Source organism: Danio rerio, chromosome 17 (genome assembly GCF_049306965.1).
Source record: "Danio rerio strain Tuebingen ecotype United States chromosome 17, GRCz12tu, whole genome shotgun sequence".
NCBI classification, from domain to species: Eukaryota; Metazoa; Chordata; class Actinopteri; order Cypriniformes; family Danionidae; genus Danio; species Danio rerio.
Genome location: NC_133192.1, coordinates 13,956,845 through 13,975,722, shown reverse-complemented (window position 1 = coordinate 13,975,722; position 18,878 = coordinate 13,956,845). Strand labels below are relative to the sequence as shown.

Genomic DNA, 18,878 nt, shown 5'->3' with positions numbered 1-18,878 from the left:
CTCTCGGCTGTTAAAGTGACACTTGTGGATCCAGACACAAGAGTGGCTGTGGTGCGAGTTTTCTCCACTGTGTCTTTTATAGATTACCTGTGATAACCGCGCAGCATGCGCATATAGACTGTAACCGCGGCTGTTCTTCCCGCGTCACTCATCGGTTAACGACGCTTTCATTTTTAAAGCCAAAAGCAGCCCCTTTTTTTGAGCGGGTGAAGACAATGACGAATCATAGGAGTGTAAGACAGCACTCAAAAAGGAAGCGGTATAATATTTATATTAGTTTGTTTGTTTGCTATAAATGCTCATGCTGTCTTCTGTGCATGTATTGGAGTTTTGTTTAATACATTCAAAAAAAAGAGTGTTTTCTTTGAGCAGGTCAAATTATAGGTACAGTTCATATATCTTACTGCTGTAAGATAATATTAATATATTTATAGATTTTAATTTTAAAAAATTCTTGTGTTGTGAAAATCGAATTATGTATGGAAAGCATCGTTAATGCAGCGAGATACTGAATTGAACCCAATCAATGGCATGATATTCGTAACCGAACCAAACCATGAGACCAGTATAGGTTCACACCCCTATAATGGATCCTCAAATTTTTGTGGCGTCAGTCATTGTTTGGGTACTCTTTCAAATCTGGAAGCATTAACAACTTATATCCTAATATATATTGTTATTGTTCAATATGGAAAATAATTATCCAGATTGCATTTTTACCATTTTGCCCAGCCCTAATTACTACTACATTTTAAAATGCATTTAAACTAAATATTTCCCAATATTTTCCCAGAGATGGGTTGTGGCTGGAAGGGCATCTGCTGCGTAAAAACTTGCAGGATAAGTTGGCGGTTCATTCCACTGTGGCGACCCCGGATTAATAAAGGGACCAAGCCGACAAGAAAATAAAGAAAAGATTTCCCAATATTACTGTCTGTTTTTATTGTATTTTCATCAAATAAAAGCAGCCTCATAAGAAAAATGTGCTTTGTACACCAGTTTTTCCCAGTTACTCCCCTTAAAAAATTTAAATTTAAGATTTTCTGTCATCCAAACAGAACAACATGGTTGGAAATATATATATATTTTTTTAAATCGCCTTTCCAACTTTCAGTTCTGAAGAACTTGACGCTGTGCAAAAGTGTTCCTATTAAACAACTAAACTGACATTTAAACAATCCTTTTTTTCCACCGAGTTGGAGGAGGCAGTTTCCTTGCCATTCAAGGCAACATCACAGATCTCAGTTTCAAAACAACCAGCAGACTAGCACAATGGCACCAGGAAGCCAGATAACACCACACAGAGCAATTCAGGAAACAGGGTCGTGATAGGACATTAACTCCAGCGCAGACTAACGCACCACATCTGACTCTTTAACTACAGACACCGACTGCACCTTCACTGAAGAATCTGCAATGTTACATAAACAATCCTCATGTCCGACATTCAGGAAGTCGGTGAAGCTTTAAAGCTAAACAACTCAGGAATCTAGAGGCAACTGGCCTGAGACGGATTCCTCCTCGGACTTCCTTGACTAATCCCAAAGGAAGTGCTGGTTTATTTCTGTTATTCAGTGACGTCCCAAGCCAGTCCTGAAGAACCAAATCTTTGCTGTCCCCCACCCAAAACATCAACTAATCTCCAGCGGCCAAGAAACATCTTTTTCCTTCTGCATTGTGCTTGACAGGCCGTGAACTTGACAGTTTACCTCAGTTTACAAGAAGAAAACGTTCTCGTTTATACCAGAATTTAATATCTTATTCATTAAAGCAAATGAAGTTGACAGGTGCAAAAGTTTAAATATTAAATGAGATAACCATTTGACATTAATTGTATGTGTAAACTTTGTATATAGAAACTGTTTGGGGATATTTACGCACAACCAAGACTCTGCATTTTAAAAATTAAAATAGCGCAACGCAGAAATATAATTTATGTCCACTAAGAGGAACGGAGATGTATGGAGCTTGCTGTCATGTCCACTTTGGTCATTAAAATGCAAATCCTCAGCCAAAAATGAGCGGTCAAAAAATTAACAAATTAAAGGATAGAGAAAGGAAGGCCTTGAGGAATGCTGGGAAAGCATATGTAAATCAAAAACAGCATTAAAAACCCGGGAAAAATCCTTCGAAAGTGGTGAGTGGAAGATCAGTATATGTCATCTCTCTCTCTCTCTCTCTCTCTCTGAACGTGCTGAGGAGCATCAGCAAAAGCAGTTAATATATCAAAATAAAGCACATATATATAATAAAGCTGTATCAATTAGGGATGCTCTGATCGATCGGCAGGAGATCAGCATCGAACGATAATCACATTTCATGACTCGATCGGTACTCCCTGATCTGGCTGATCTCATGAACCAATTACAAGTGTTTGTGTTAGTTGGAGATGAGCAAAATATTTGAAAGACCTTGCATGTAGTTAGGCCCTTTTTTACAACTAAGAACTGAAACTTCTGTGTTTTTGACAACATTGCAAGTTCAATAAAAACTGGCTGAAAATATTAGATACTAGGTTTGTCGCAATACCCTTATTTAATCTTATGGTACTATACCAGCTAAAGTATCATGATACCAAGTAGTATTGCGATACTGTAATTCATAACTCAAATTATAAAAGAAATGGTCAGAAATACGATATTTTATGTCATAATAGGCCTACCTGAATGAAATTCATAATACCCTGAAGGCTAAAAAGTATTACTTGCACCGCACTAGGCATGGGATGATAACTGTTTTCAAAGTATACCATGGTTTGGAAAAGTCAAGGTTTTAATACTGTCCCTAAGGTAAGTGTAAGATTTTTTTATTTAAATTTTTATTTTTTTATTTTTTTTAGAAAAGTTTCTCCAGCAGACAAAATTTTCAAAGATGCCATTTTAAATCATGATAAAATTGTATTATTTCTTTAACTGCCCAACCAAGAAAAAAATGCTTGGATTGCATATCTTAACTCCTAATGTTGCTAGTTAACACAATCAATGCATTTTTTTTAACACATCCCATAATTTCTAAAATATCAACCTCTAACAAATGGTTGATATGTCGGTTTATGGTAAAAGTACCAGAATTAATACATAAACTATGAAAAATCTGAAAATATGTAGTGTACGACCAATTTATTTACAAACAATCAAAATAAAACAGTTTTGAATACTAAATCATCTTTATTTTTTAAGTATGCCATAAAATATTTTAAATTCTCATTTAACATGTTTTATTGTTTTGTTTTGTTTTTTACAATAAAACCAATTCCATGTGTAGTAGTGCAACAGGATTAGATTTGTTTGATTATTTTTGTAAACCAAAAATGCTGCAGTGTAAGCCATTATTTTAACAGTCATTTTTTAAATGACTTTATTTAAAACAGTAAAAACATAGTTAACCATTTGGTAGGAAGGGCATCTGCTGCGTAAAACATATGCTGGATAAGTTGGCGGTTCATTCCGCTGTGGCGACCCCAAATTAATAAAATGACTAAGCCGAAAAGAAAATGAATTAATTAATGTTTTGAAGTCATTCTTACAAAGGATTTCAACCTGAATATTTAAAGTACCATGGTAAACAATGAAGCGAGCATGTCACTGAACTAATATGCAAATATAAACCTACCTTACCTCAATCAATTGTATTATCCCATGTATCGCATTATGTCCAAATGTGTAAACATATACATTGCATGCATCATGGAACACACAAGCTAAAATCTTTTTTAAGGAAAATGTCATTCATTTAACTGCACTTGGGGTTAACTATTAAACCTTGTAGCAAATGAACATTTATGCAAATTGTTCGTGTATTCAACATCAACAAACTGAAATCTCTAAATTTAGAGGTTACAGTTGAAGCAATGCATGTGTCATATCAAAACAACACCTACTAAAACACTCACCCATACAAAATAAAGCCACAACACCATATAAACTCTATGTATATCTGTCTACACCTTTAAATGCAACTGTGTCAGTTATTGTCAAGCTCTTTAAAAGAAAAACATTTTTGGTAAACTCCCTATGGACTACTGAAGGTACCTTCAATCTCTTCAGAGTATAGCATGCTAGCTCCCAGTAAGGCAGCAGTGGGCTCCTAAAATGAGTATAAATAACGTTATTTCTCACCGATAACGATCCTCAGATGCTTTAACCTCGTCAGCACGTCCTTCTTGGGGTCCAGCACTTTCTGTGTCGATTTCCTGACATCTCCATGAGGCTTTTTGGAGAACATTCCGAGTTGTTTTGAAGAGCTAATGATAATCTTCCGTTAATTCCCTCAAACATGGACGGGCTTGTCAGATCTACGGCTCGAGGGGTGTTGTGGGTTGTAAGGAGACGTGAGGATTTGGGGGTGAGGCGTGCATTTTTGCAGAGGAGGTCAGACAAAAGAAAAGAGCAAGCAGCCTCCTCTCTGTGTGTGTGTGTGTCTTGTGAACTACACACCTCTCTGAAGATCTGAAAACATGGCGGAGGACGCGACATGAAAAACACCTTCATCGATGCCAGAGCCATTCAACGCGCAGGCAGACGTCATCTGGGCTGAGGCGCGCTCCAAAATATGTTTCTCGATCGTGTTATTCCCACGATCTTTCACTACATACATGCATTATATGGAACAACTGTGATATTAGAAATAGAAATCAATCTATGTTTATATCCACGTGGTTTAACAGAAATATAATATAGGCTAATTCTAATAATTTTTTGATAAGTGTGGCACCTTCTTGTCTTATGTACAATTTATCTAGTAATAATTTTCCTTTACCTTTTGAAGAATTTTATGCAATGTAAAAAGCAATTCCTTTAGGCCTAATTCAACTTATAAAATCTCATTTAAGTTTTAATGAAAATGTTTTTAAAGAGTCAGAGCTCAGCTCAAATGGAATTAGCCTATTCGACAAAAAAATGTAATAATAAATATATTCAACAAATTTTCCAAAATAAAACGTATATTGTTCCTAAGGGCAAATTTGACTGGGCATCCTTTATTGATCTAATAGACTGGAAAAAACTTGGCTATTACCTCAAAAGTACTGTACTGCATTCCCAATAAAACAGAACTTCTTTAAATATATCCAGAGAATAGTAGTTTGGCTAAGTATGGATGTTGATAGTTCATGCTCATTTTGTAAATCTGAAGAAGAACCGGGATTTTTCAATGTAAAAACACAAAAAAAGATTTTGAAATAGCTTATCTTCATAGGCAATTACAGTACATTTCTTCTTCCAGCCCCTTTCAACTAGGGTATTATTTGCAACAAGATAAAACCGATATATCAGAAAACTACAGTAATAACTTTTTTATTTTGTATGAAAAATATTTTATTCACAAACAAATTCACGAATTCGCAGCCTTCTTTTCACATTTTTTTAAGAAAAATGTTAGATTCATGGATTATTAGAATAATTATTTTGGAAATATTATGGATACATAAGTTTCCCTTTCCACTTGCTATATATTTAAATCTTTTTTATTTGATAGGACAGTGGAGTTGGGACAGGAATACATGAGGAGCAGAGAGAGGGGGGAAAGATAGGTCGCCATGAGCACCGTGGTGCTATATGTCGGTGCAATTTACCACTAGGCTATTGGCACCGACGGTATCTGAAAGCTTTTAGTAAGAAAAAAAAGGTACAAATTTTAAAACTAAAATAATTTTTGTGTATATATATAAATTTTTTAATTTTTTTTGTTATTAATCTATTTATTTTGTTGATTAAGTTTCAAATTCACAAATGTTGATTTTCAACAAAAAAACAACAACCCTGTTTTACTTTGTTTTATAAAGGAACTTTATTTGAAAAATTACTTTTGTGCTATTCAGCTTTACTGTTTAACTATTAGTACAATAAGTACTAATAGAAAGGCCATTAAAACTGTCCATTTGTCCTTTTTTTCAACATTTTAGATCAATGTAAAGGTCCTGCTTGTTTGTGATTGTAAGAATTTTCTTTAATTATTTACAGGCCCATAGCCAGGGGGTTTGGGTGGTGTGGGTGGTTCCACTCCTCACTGACAAAGGTCCAGAATGGGGTGGGGGAGAGCGGGGCACAGTAACACTTTTTGGTTTTGGCCAAATAAAAATCAATGTATAGGTTATTCATTTCCCCCCAATTTCTGTTTAACGGAGAGAAAGATTTTTCAGCACATTTCTAAACATGATAGTTTTAATAACTCATCTCTAATAACTGATTTATTTTATCTTTGCCATGATGACAGTAAATAATATTTGACTAGATATTTTTCAAGACATTTCTATACAGCTTACAGTGACATTTAAAGGCTAAACTAGGTGAATTCGGTTAACTAGGCAAGTTAGGGTAATTAGGCAGGCTATTGTATAACGATGATATGTTTTGTAGACTATCAGAAAAAAATAGCTTAAAGGGGCTAATAATTTTGTCCTTAAAATGGTGTTTACAAAATTATAAACTGCTTTTATTCTTCACAAAATAAAACAAACAAGACTTTCTCCAGAAGAAAAATATTATCAGACGTACTGTGAAAATTTTCTTGCTCTGTTAAACATAATTTGGGAAATATTTAAAAAAGAAAAAAAATTCAAAGGGGGCTAATAATTCTGACTTAATTGTAACTGACTTAATTAAAACTGTATAAATGTTTATCAAAAGATGCTGGGAAGTTGTATCTTCACAAACAATGGTTTCTTAATAAAATAAATAAAAGAAAATAATTGTATGGATATTTTATGTAAAGTAAAACAACGAATCAGTTCACTTAGATTATTTAATAAAAAGTAATGTGTTTCTTTTTGTTTTTTTTATGTTTCTTAATGTTTTTTTGTTCTCAGCAATAATAATAATAATAATAATAATAATAATAATAATAATAATAATTTTCTCTCTGTTCCTTGGTTTCTCAACACTTAAGTTTGAGTTTAAATTTTTATTTTCAAATTAATGTATGTGGTTAATCTGGCTTTTTCCTTTTCTTTTTTGTTTTTGGTCATTCAAATGTCTTCTTAGTATACTGTCTGTATATTTTGAGGTTTTATTTTATTATTTATTTCATTGGGATCTTTTGTTTCAAAGTAATTTTAATTTTTTGAGAATATATTTATTAATCCATTTAATATTTAAAATTTGTTTTGTGTGTATAGATTAGCTTAAGGTTTATTACACACATAAGTTCTAATTTATTTAAAAATGTTAATATTTTGTAAAGTAAAAGTGAACAGTAATGAGATATGTGTTTCAATTAAAACAATATAAAACAATTACCATATTTATTTTGCCATTTGCTGTATAATAAATTAATAATATGGAAAAAAACATGACAACTAAAAACCTGTTGTAAAACAGAAGTTCATTTTTGAGATTTTTTCATAGTGAAATGGTCTCTGTTCTAAAATAAACTGTATAATAATATATAATTATCGATAAGTTCAGTGAGTTAAGTTCAAAACACAATCATTTAATCAAGTCGTCGATTGATTCATACAGCCTGTTTTCATAGTCGTAAACACCCTCTGCCCGGAAAGAGTGCCGAAGGGGAATTGTAGTTCTTCAACTAACAAAATACAACAAAACCATACGCCGTTGGATCACCATAGAAAACTACAGACCCCAGAACTCCACAACAGCGCACATTCCGCGCCAGTGTCCCAGCTTTCCATCGAGTAGCATGGCTTACTGAAGAAAAACAAAGCTTTTTTTTTTTTTTACCGATTATTAAAATAGGTTAAAGCGATTTTATAAGCTAGAACTTCCCGTTTTATTTTCATCCTATATACACTTAACGACAAATACTGGTCATACGCAGAGTTTGAACGTTCGTTAGCATGATACATGTAGATGTTTATGTGCCTGTTTTATTTTTAGCCGTGCCATCAAGTTAGCAAACACATCTCGTTAAAGATACTGATTTGAAGGTTAGAAGTAAAATAAGTAGATTTCTCAGTAATCTTCGTTTAACAAGACGGTATGCCAGTGCACTCGAGAGAAAAGAAAGAAAGCAACCATGAAGAAATGGAGGTGGATTTTGCAGAGCAAGAGGGAAGCAGCTCAGAAGATGAAGACACGGAGAGCTCTTCTGTCTCTGAGGATGGAGAAAGTTCAGGTATGAACCACATTTTGTATTATATGTAAAAAAAAAAAATTTAATTAACATTGATGAGAATTGAAATATAATGATGATTGTTCTCGTCTGACATTGATTGCAAGTCAGTTGACAGCCCTCTTAAAGGGATAGTTCACCCAAACTTATTCACTCACCTTTTACTTGTTTACACTTTTGAGTTTCTGTCTTCTGTTGAACACCAAAGAAGACATTTTAATTAAAACTGTTATCATTGACTTCCATAGTATCTGCTTTTTCCACTATGGATGTCAATGGTTTCAGCATTCTTCAAAATATCTTCTTTTGTGTTCAACAGAAGAAAAAAGCTCATCATTTTGAAACTAATGGGCCATATGCACAGCTACTTTTTTAAGCCAATGATGAATGTCCGGTTAAAGCTTTATGTGACGGTTTTCAATTTCATAAGGTTCCCTATACAGCTTCAATGTTGTAATGTAATTCAAATATAATCAGTTAAATAGACTTAATCATCCATTTGATTATTAAAGCAAGAAAAAAAAGAAACATAAGACAATTAATTTACAGGTTAGCTCAGAAGCTCCATTAAAAATACTGGGGTAAAATAAATTTCCATATTTTAAAGACAATTCATGGAAAAAATTAATTTAATGCAGTTTTTCTTGTTTGATCTGATACCCACTTTATATTGTATCTCAATCAGGCAGTGAAGTTCACTGTTTTTTAAGAAATCAGATCATATACGTGGCCATTTTGTATGGGATAACAATTAATCAGAAGCCCTAGGGCTGGCTGACTGAAATTAAAAGTCTGTGTGCATATACCCCATAGAGGGAGGGTAAATAGTGACACTTTCATTTTTTGGTGAACTGTCCCTTTAACATGTATCAGATTCATTTACTACTTAAACTTTCTTTAAATATTTGCTCTGTTAAAAGATTTAATGTCTGTCTAATTACAGAAATGGACGACGAAGACTGTGAAAGGAGAAGGATGGAATGCATTGATGAGATGACCAATCTAGAAAAACAGTTCACTGACCTCAAAGACCAGTGTGTTTTATGCTCATATTTAGTTTTTCAGACAGGGAAATATTAAAATGACATACCTTTAAAGCAGAGATGCCCAAAGTAGGGCCCGCAGGCCAAAGTTGTGACCTTTGATTTGGCCCGCCATCCCTTCTAAGAGCAGAGACTGATAGAGAGGGTTGGGTCAAATACTTTTAACACAGAGATCATCATATCTAATTTGACATAAACCTTTTTGTGTTTTATTGCTGCGCTACAAAAAAGACTGAAATTAAATGTTTCAATTTAATGTTGTAAATAAATCAGATTTGTTTCCAATATAAATACTGTCACTCGACAGATAGACTATGCTGAAGACATCAGCGAGCAAATCAAAGCAACAATCAGTCTAAATCTGTTATGAATGAGATTGTTTTGTTTTTACTGTATTAAGTTTATTATAAAATGTCAAATAATACTGTATTAGTAAATATAAAGCAGTGTTTTATAGTCATTTTTAAACATCATTAAAAAAATTAGTAAATTAGCCATGAAAACTTTATTTACCTTCGGCCCAAAAGCCTCAATCAAGTTTGTTTTTGGTCCTTCATAAGAAAAGTTTGGGCATCCCTGCTTTAGAATAAGCCCTTGAAATAATTAAAAATAAAAAAAATGTGAATGGAAAAGATGTTAAAAGAACATGTGTTTTATGATCAATCACCAATAAATGTAACTGGTAGTTAGGGCTGGGCAATTAATCCAAAAGTAATCGAAGTTGACATTCAGAACCTGTAATCGATCTAATTTTTCCAGGTCAGTTATTTCAATTACTTTCCTTACAGCATGTGGAGTCACGTGACCTCGCTCTGTTAAGTCTGATTTATACTTCTGCGTCGAACGCACAGGTTTGATCCGGTGCAGCCTTCTTGCTATCGCATACCAGCGCCAGATGCCTTGAGACGGCATATTTTCTATTACATTAAAGATATTATTTACATTAAAATATTTGTTTACAGAAGATTCAAGAAATGCACTGTTTAAAATATTATTTACAGGAAATACAAGTTATTTTATTTAGAAGAGATTATCAGCTTATTTTCTACTTTTAGTATGAAAAGCATTTAAAATAATTATTAATAATTATTGTTTCCAAAAGTGCAAGTTATTTAATTTCAATTTTTAAAATAAAAAAGTGGCTTTTGGTTTCAGCCAATTTGTGTTGTCTGATGATCAATTAATAATCATAAATAATAATTAGTGTATGTTTCCTTCAATTATTTTAAAATCAAGTGATGCACCGTTCATTCAGAAATCTCTTACTTGTAATATGTGAGCATATTAACTGTACAAAATTTGTCAGAGAACTATGAGGGCAAAATTAATAAAATAATCGTTTATTAACCATAATCGAGATAAAATGTTCAATTAATCGAGATTTTGATTTTAGGCCTAATCGCCCAGCCCTACTGGTGGTATAATGTGTTCCCATGTTTCTGCTGTCATTATAAATAATTACATTCTGTGGTTACTATTAAATATATCAATCTGTGCAGGCGTTGCATTTAGCTTACATGTACATTTTCACTTTGCCCAAATAGTTTTTTTTATGCATTTATTAGGTTATATAAAGAGAGACTGAATCAAGTCGATGCCAAACTACAGGAAGTGATGTCAGGAAAGGCAGCAGAGTACCTGGAACCTCTTGCTACCCTTCAGGAGAACATGCAGATTAGAACTAAAGTTGCAGGTCAGTATGATGTGCAAACTATACATGGTCTGCATTTAAGTCTTTGTTCAAAACAAACTCTGTGGTCAAAACAAAACAGAAATGTTCCTGTCCAGGTGTTTGATTAGGGTTGCAGCTGAAATCTGCAGGAAGGTAGATCTCCAGGAACAGGGTTGAGCACCCACGGTCTAGATACATCAGGGCCTGGTTTTTCAAAAGGTTTAATCCGTATAAAATTGATCCGGATTTAGTAATCCTGTTTTTGCGATCCATGATCATGTAATCCAGCTTACTTTTTGAGCCAGTTTTTCAAAGCAACATGGGATTAGATCAATCTGATCTGGATAGGAACTTTTCAGGATCACTAAATCTGGATTACCAGTGCTCTAACAGGATAGGAAATCACAATGTAGAACTATAGATATGTGAAGAGCAACAAGTAGAATAGCCAGTGTGGGGTCAATATAACTTTATTTTTATTTGAAATGAAAACGCACACATTTAAAAAAAAATAAAGAAAAAACATCCTTTTCCAGCAGTCTGCTCATCTGAGACCTACAACACAAACACTGTACATTGAGGATATTTATAACAATTTTCAAAAGTTGATGCATTGAATTAAAAAGACCATGTCAAAACCTCCACAATAATTTCAGACTTCCTCATCTGATGTGGAGAGACCAGCTTGTCTAGGCGTAGCCTTTAGGAGGCGGATCTTAAATCTGGCTTTTGTTTGCTGCAGTTTGATCAGAGTCAGTTGTTCCTCTGCCAGACGAAGCTGTGCTTCTGCCCTTTCAGTCTCTTTTTGCAATTGTTGAAAGTGATTTCAAAAATCAGTCATTGCCATTCTTTGCTTTTTTTTTTTGTTATTCTATAATTATTGCATGCATCACTAATAAATATTCTAAAAATAAAAATATTTTCCATTGTGATGAATATATATATATCAATTAGTGACAGAATAAAATGTATTGTTTTTGGTCAATTTTGACAGCTGTTTGGGGATTATTTTATGAGGCCAAACTCTCTACTTTGCAGTAGGCCTATACTGAAAGGCTGAATACGTTAAAGCCTACCTAATCACTGTAGCCTGACGAATGAACAAATACAATTAAAACCTTTTGAATAAATAGGGTATCTTGTAAGATACTGCATGATCCAAATATAGTATTATTTGATACATTTTGTAAGTTTTCATTACATTTTGAGCATGAAATCCACGCTGAATCCACCCTTCTAATGGGATCAGTTTAATCCAGATTTTTTGGATCAAAGTGATCCAAATCCTACAAAAAGGTCTGAAAAACCCACACTAAATGTTTGATCTGGATCAAAACCAATATTGGATGTCGTGATCTCATCTGATTATGTAATCCATTTTTTCTTTTGAAAACCCGTTTTCAAGATTTGATCCAATCCGTTATGCAAAATCCTAGTGGATTACTTTTGAAAAACCGGGCCCAGGTAAGGAGGGTGTGTACCAACCCATGTATTTTCAGTTTAATTGTTAGTGTAGAATAGATAGGACATCATAGTCGTTGAAGATTTCTTTTTCATATCTTTTGTTTAATAGATTAGATTAGAGGGGATTTGTTGTGAATATTAGTAAGACTGTTTGGTTCTTTTCTTCAGCGCCACCCATAGCCAGTCTTTTTAACATTTCGTTGTTTATTGTCTTGACATTGTATATATTGCAAATACCTCACTCACTGATTCACCCTCACTTTTTGTAAATAAATAATTTATTTCTTCACTTATTCTTGTTGACCATCCTTACTTTGTAACACAATTAGTTTTTTTCATAACCAATTCCTCAGTGCAACCCCCACTCCACTAGACAAAAAGGGGTTGTAACAACTAAAATTCAACTTTAATTTAAACAAGTTATTAAACATTAACAAAGAGATAAAAATCACATAACGTTTATAAACTCTTTAACAGTGTTAAAGTGAAAGGGAATGAAAGTGCATCATCTCATGGTTGAATATGTGCTCAGGTATCTACAGGGAGTTGTGTTTGGAGTCAGTGAAGAATAAATATGACTGTGAAACCCAAGCAGCGTTCCAGCACTGGGAGGTGAGATATACAGATTTAATCCACTATTACCGAAACAATGGTGCGTGTTTAAAAGCCATACACACTGAAGTGTTGATATTGCTTCAAGCTGTTGTAGCATACCTCTAAAAGCCATTTGTCACTTTTAACATTTAAATTCACCTTAAAGATTAAACAATGCAAGTCAGTCCAATTTAATCATTTTTTTTTTCAATCTTCCAGAGTGAGAAACTTCTATTATTTGACACAGTTCAGACTGAATTAGAGGAGAAGATCAGACGTTTGGAGGAAGATCGGCATAGTATAGATATTACCTCAGGTATTTGTTGATACACCATCACAAATAATGTTTTTATTTATCTCTTATTTATGCTGCATTTTCATATTTCCCATACAGAGCTCTGGAATGATGAGTTACAATCAAGAAAAAACAAGAAGAAAGATCCCTTCAGTCCAGACAAAAAGAAAAAGCCTGTTGTTGTATCAGATATCCTTTCAGTGGGTACAGAAAGTATTCAGACCACCTTAACTTTTTTACTCTTTGTTATATGTGCAGCCATTTGCTAAAATCATTTAACTTCTTGTTTTTCCTCACTAATGTACAAAGAGCACCCAATATCACATAGTCCTCAGTATTCAGACCCTTTGCTCAGTATTTAGTAGAAGCACCCTTTTGATTTAATACAGCCCTGAGTCTAACTGAAAAAGATGCAACAAGTTTATATCACCTGGATTTGAGGATCCTCTGCCATTCCTCCTTGCAGATCCTCTCCAGTTTTGTCTGGTTGGATGGTAAACATTAGTAGACAGCCATTTTTGGGTCTCTCCTGAGATGCTTAATTGGGTTTAAGTCAGGGCTCAATGTTCATTTTGCTTGAATATCAGTATACTTTGTAGGTTTCTTAACATGATCATGCCCATATATTGTTTACATGCTGCAAGACCTGGATATACTGGAAGACTGGACTGCTATTAGAAAGGTTAAGACTATCAAAATCTCTACTTTTTATATGTGAATATGCTTTTGATTATAATGTAAGTAATGCAGAACGCTAATATCTTGTAGGCCATGGCAACATTAGGACCTCACAGAGTAAAGACTGATGGTAAGATCATATTCATTACTCTATTCATATTTTTTTGTTTGTGTTATGGTTAATCCACCAGTGTATGTTGTGTCAGCTATTTAGTCACAGTCGTATTTCTAATAGTGGTGTAACGGATCACAAATCTCACGGTTCGGATCACATAATGTTTATTTATTCACATATCATTTTTCAGATCATTTGCTTTGCATTTATTACAAAAACAGTACTGCAAGACACTTTTAGTTTAACACAGAACTTAGAACCTGTAATTTTATTTAAAATAAAATGAAGAAATAATCAGCTGAAGAAAAATTCACTGTTACTCCTACTGTTGCTGATAACGCTAAATATAGAAATCTAACATTATTATTTGCATAATCAAAATATATTTTTAGTCTCATTTTCAATAAATGATTCAGTCATTCACTTATTATACTTCATGTTTGACTGATAGGTGGATCATTTTTGAAGATTGATTCAGTGGCATATTTTTGATGTCTGGTTGTCGCCACCTATTGGTTAAATAATTTAGTTGCTGCCTACAACTTCCATTTCGAGTGTCAAAATAAATGCATATGATGGTGATTTTAATCTTTACCATAAACATTCGTGGTTTTATCTAAACTATAAACTGTTATCCCAGTACTTCTGTGTGATTTGACTTTATATTAATAACTAACTCAAAAGAATAAAGATTTAATGTCATTAAACATTTTCGTGTTTTTCAAGCACAGATTTGAATGCAGCGATTCGAAGGATTATAAAACATTTGCAAATCACCATCATCATTTATAATGCATGTTTGGTTGGTGTTGAAATCTCGATCTTTTTATGTTTAATCGTGCAGCCAACTCTGAATGCATTAATGTAGGCTAAACATGTAGTGACAGAAAACACCTTTAATTACCTAAGAAACCCACCACATCCCAAATGACCCTCTACGACTTCTTCCGTCATCATTTTATTTTACAGAAAAGCCTAAATGGTTTCATACGTGTGATTTGAATGACACAAGAGGCGATGGGTACAAATTTAGGATTAATCTACAAGTAACAAAAATATGAATTAGCCTAATCCGAGAGTCACCTGTGTTCCAAACCGTGGGTTGTGATCTGTACAAATCACAGATCAACCGTGATCCCTTACACCCCTGATTTCTAATGCTTAAATTGAACTGTTATTCATGAGTTTATGAGTCCGAAAAATAGTAAAGCAATTATTTTTTTTTTCAGATGTCCAATTACGGGTATGTACTCATAGTCCTTAATTGAAAAATACATTTTAATGGTTGAATGTTGTGCTTAATTTCTGACTTCTGAGAGATGTTGAATGTGCCAGCTCAAATTTGAGTTAAAAACAAACAACAACAAATTGAAATGATGAAACATCGAGAGCTCTAAAAAAATGAGTCTGCATTAAAGAACTTCACAATGCTGTATGGTCTTGAACACAAAGAGGACTAGTGTTTGCCAAGTTGTTGTCAAGTCGAATGCTGGGACTAGTAATACATGCACAATGGAAGGAGCAGGAAATGAAAGCTGACCAAAGCAGATGTTAGACACTTCAAGAAGTAGGAAGAACACAGTTAATCTGTGATTTTGCTTGCACAAACCAAAATAAATAATCGGGTCCAAGTTTAGTGGCTAATAGCTCCTGCCCTTTTGCTGAAAGCTGCGACTGTTGAGTCCATAAAGTAGGGCTGCACATTCACTATATATTTATATGCATATGCAATGTTTGCATTTGCAATAGTCACATCGCAGGATATGCAATGTTGAGTCTTAATCAGGGCTTGACATTAAAACCTGCCAAATGCAGGTAGATTTCAGCTGTGGCGGGTTAGACAGACATTCCCACTAGCCACTTTGTGCTGGTTAAAAATAATTTTTAAATTGTAGTTTTCTTAAAAGCAAGATTCGACAATAAGGATGGCCCAATATGCGCGCAAATGTGATCTTAGAATCGAGAAGCTGCATGACTGACAAAAAAAAAACGTGTTTGCGCAAGCAAATGAAAGCGGGTGAGAGGATCACTCGTGCGCACATTTTTTTTTTTATGTTACAGCTTTATTCCAAAATGGATTTAAGTGATTTATTTCCTCAAAATTCTGACACAATGTGAAAAAAGATTTTTTTTTAATTGTTGCTAATTTATTAAAAAATAAAAACCTGAAAAATCACATGTACATCAGTATTCACAGCCTTTGCTCAATACTTTGTTGATGCACCTTTGGCAGCAATTACAGCCTCAAGTCTTTTTGAATATGATGCCACAAGCTTGGCACACCTGTCTTTGGGAATTTTTGCTCATTCCTCTTTGCAGTACCTCTCAAGCTCTATCAGTTGGATGGGAAGTGACGGTGTACAGACATTTTCAGATCTCCCCAGAGATGTTCAATAGGATTTAGATCTGGGCTCTGGCTAGGCCAATCAAGGACATTCACAGAGTTGCTGTGAAGCCACTCCATTGATATTTTGGGATTGCTGCACAGATGGTTGTCCTTCTGCAAGGTTTTTCTCTCTCCACAGAAGAACGCTGGAGCTCAGACAGAGTGACCATCAGGTTATTGATTACCTCCCTGACTAAGGCTCTTCTCCCCCGATCACTTAACTTAGATGGCCGGCCAGCTCTAGGAAGAGTCCTGGTGGTTTAAACATCTTCCACTTACGGATGATGGAGGCCACTGCTCATTGGAACTTTCAGAGCAGCAGAAACTTTTCTGTAACCTTCCCCAGCCTTGTGCCTCGAGACAATCCTGTCTTGGAGGTCTACAAACAATTCCTTTGTCTTCATGTTTGGTTTGAGCTTTGACATGCACTGTAAACCCTGGGACTTATATAGACAGGTGTATGCCTTTTCAAATCATGTCCAATCAACTGAATTGACCCCAAGTGAACTCCAATTAAGCTGCTGAAACCTCTTAAGAATGATCAGTGGAAACAGAATGTTCCTGAGCTCAATTTAGGGAAATAAAAGAATTCAATCCATTGTGGAATAAGGCTGTAACAAAAAAATGTGGAAAAAGTGAAGCGCTATCAATGCTTTCAGGATGCACTGTATTAAAGGACAATTAAAGGGATAGTTCACTCAAAATTGAAAATTCTGTCATTCACCCTTTACTTGTTTCAGAGTTTCTTTTTTCTGTTAAACACAAAAGAAATATTCTGAAGACGGCTGTGCTGTAACCAATGACTTCCATAGTACAAAGTTTTGGAACCACTTGAGGGTGTGTAAATTTACATTTTTGGGTGAACTATCTCTTTAAAGTGTTGACCTCGGATGAATGTAAAACTATTGAGTCCTAAAACAAAATAATTAACCTATAAAGGATAATAATTTAGTTTATTAGCGACAATAAACATTTGCATAATTTGTTTTAGCCTCTTCAAAGATTGATAAACTCCAACACAACGCCCGCTCAGAGGACGGACGCTTGTTTTATGATGGAGAATGGTACAGCCGTGGACAAGCTATAACTATCGACAAGAAAGACGAGTATCCTACGAGGTGAGGGATCTTCACGCAGACACCAGGCTCATATTGATTATTCTGCAGCTCTTTTGTGAGTTATTTTTTCTGCTGTCTTCTCTGTTACGCAGCGCTGTAATAACCACAATCAATCACGATGAAGTCTGGTTTAAACGAGTCGATGGGAGCAAATCAAAACTTTACGTCTCGCAGCTTCAGAAAGGCAAATACACCGTAAAACATGCCTGAAGTCTGAAATGTTTAATAGTGCCATTTTATGTACAGTATATCATGATTTAAATACTTTTTGATGTTTAAAACAAACATTGGTGTTGTATTATTTTGTTGTATATTCAGCATTTTGTTTTTGAGTGAGATTATTACACCGAACAAGTTCAAAAATGTGTTATGATTGCAGGAGGAATGATCATTGAGCTCATTTTCCTTGTAAAGTCTATTTAGCGGTGCTTCAATGTAATTCTGATGTGTAGTTATTTGTATTGCCTTGTCTGGCTACTTTTTTACATTTCTGCCTCATCACTGTGTTCAGGTACAAATTACAGTCATGATGTCCTTCAAACGGCTTGTGCTACATCTTGTATGGTATACAGATAAATGAAGTATTTTTAGGAGTGAATAAACAAGATGTTATCACAGATTCTCAGAGTCTTAGGTTTTCAAAAAGCTGTCTATTGCGCTCTGAGATGTGATCTCGCTGCTGTTTACAGTCATAAATGTCGTTAAATCTTTATATGATTCATTGTAATGTGCATTTCAGTTCTGCTCATTGGTGTTGTTGCACCACCTGTTGTTTTTTTTTTTTGTCCTGTGCCTGTTTATTGTTTACTTGGTTTATTCATATTTTAAAGAATTCTGTCCTTTTGAATTGTTTTCCTTCAGTTTCTTATGAATTTATGTTGAACAAACATTCAAATACAGCATTATAATATTACGTTGTGTTGTCTTTGTTGACTAAATTCAGTATATGTCAAATCAGAAAATAGAAAAACTAAAAATAGATTTAAAATCGCTCCCTGAACCCTCATTCACAATTCCACACATTAGTCCACTAACATTATCCACTTAAAGGTGCAGTAGGTGATTGTCTTCAGAAACACTTTTTGCTGTGCTGGTTGAAAGACTCTCCACATTCCAATAGTATTAATTAAAGTAAATTATCTAAATGTATTTATATGTAATTTTTTATATGTAAGCATAGATTCAAATTTTTAATCTAGATTAATCTCACTGTAATCTCGGAATTAATCTAGATTAAAATGGCTTATTTGAATATGTGTGCTAGCCAAATAATAAGTCTTTGAGAACGGTTTTCTCAAGCAAGGTGGCGCATTATACCAGGGGCTTATCTCCTGTTTCCAAAATGCATCACAAACTGCTTGAGAAACTGTTCTACTATGATAATTGGTGATGAAAACAAATTATGTTCAATAACATGTATGTAGGCCTACATAAACTCCGAAC

The 18,878-nt window shown here is 34.1% G+C and overlaps 2 protein-coding genes across 20 annotated transcripts in view; one reads left to right on the top strand and one right to left on the bottom strand.

Annotated features, from left to right (window-relative positions):
• ralgapa1 (Ral GTPase activating protein catalytic subunit alpha 1) overlaps positions 1-4,450 on the bottom strand; it is a 156,473-nt gene extending 152,023 nt beyond the window's left edge. For all 13 annotated transcript variants that reach the window (XM_073928219.1, XM_073928226.1, XM_073928224.1 and 10 more), the window contains exon 1: positions 4,119-4,450. In XM_073928219.1, the coding sequence (XP_073784320.1) occupies positions 4,119-4,224 (106 nt within the window). In that variant the 5' untranslated portion in view covers positions 4,225-4,450. The remainder of the gene's footprint in view (positions 1-4,118) is intronic.
• Positions 4,451-7,566: 3,116 nt separating this feature from the next.
• brms1la (BRMS1 like transcriptional repressor a) lies at positions 7,567-18,348 on the top strand. 7 transcript variants are annotated; one of them, XM_005158647.5, is made up of 11 exons: positions 7,613-8,073; positions 9,014-9,104; positions 10,679-10,806; positions 12,782-12,861; positions 13,063-13,159; positions 13,238-13,327; positions 13,756-13,820; positions 13,907-13,946; positions 15,161-15,174; positions 17,309-17,435; positions 17,528-18,348. In XM_005158647.5, the coding sequence occupies exons 1-10, from the start codon at positions 7,938-7,940 to the stop codon at positions 17,402-17,404; spliced, it is 837 nt and encodes a 278-aa protein (XP_005158704.1). In that variant the 5' UTR covers positions 7,613-7,937; the 3' UTR covers positions 17,405-17,435; positions 17,528-18,348. The 7 variants fall into 7 exon arrangements, 4 of the variants coding, with proteins under 4 accessions (NP_001025273.1, XP_005158704.1, XP_021322912.1 ...); XM_021467237.2 differs by having other exon boundaries at positions 13,238-13,342; positions 13,783-13,820; NM_001030102.2 differs by lacking the exon at positions 15,161-15,174 and having other exon boundaries at positions 7,567-8,073.
• The last annotated feature ends 530 nt before the right edge of the window (positions 18,349-18,878 follow it).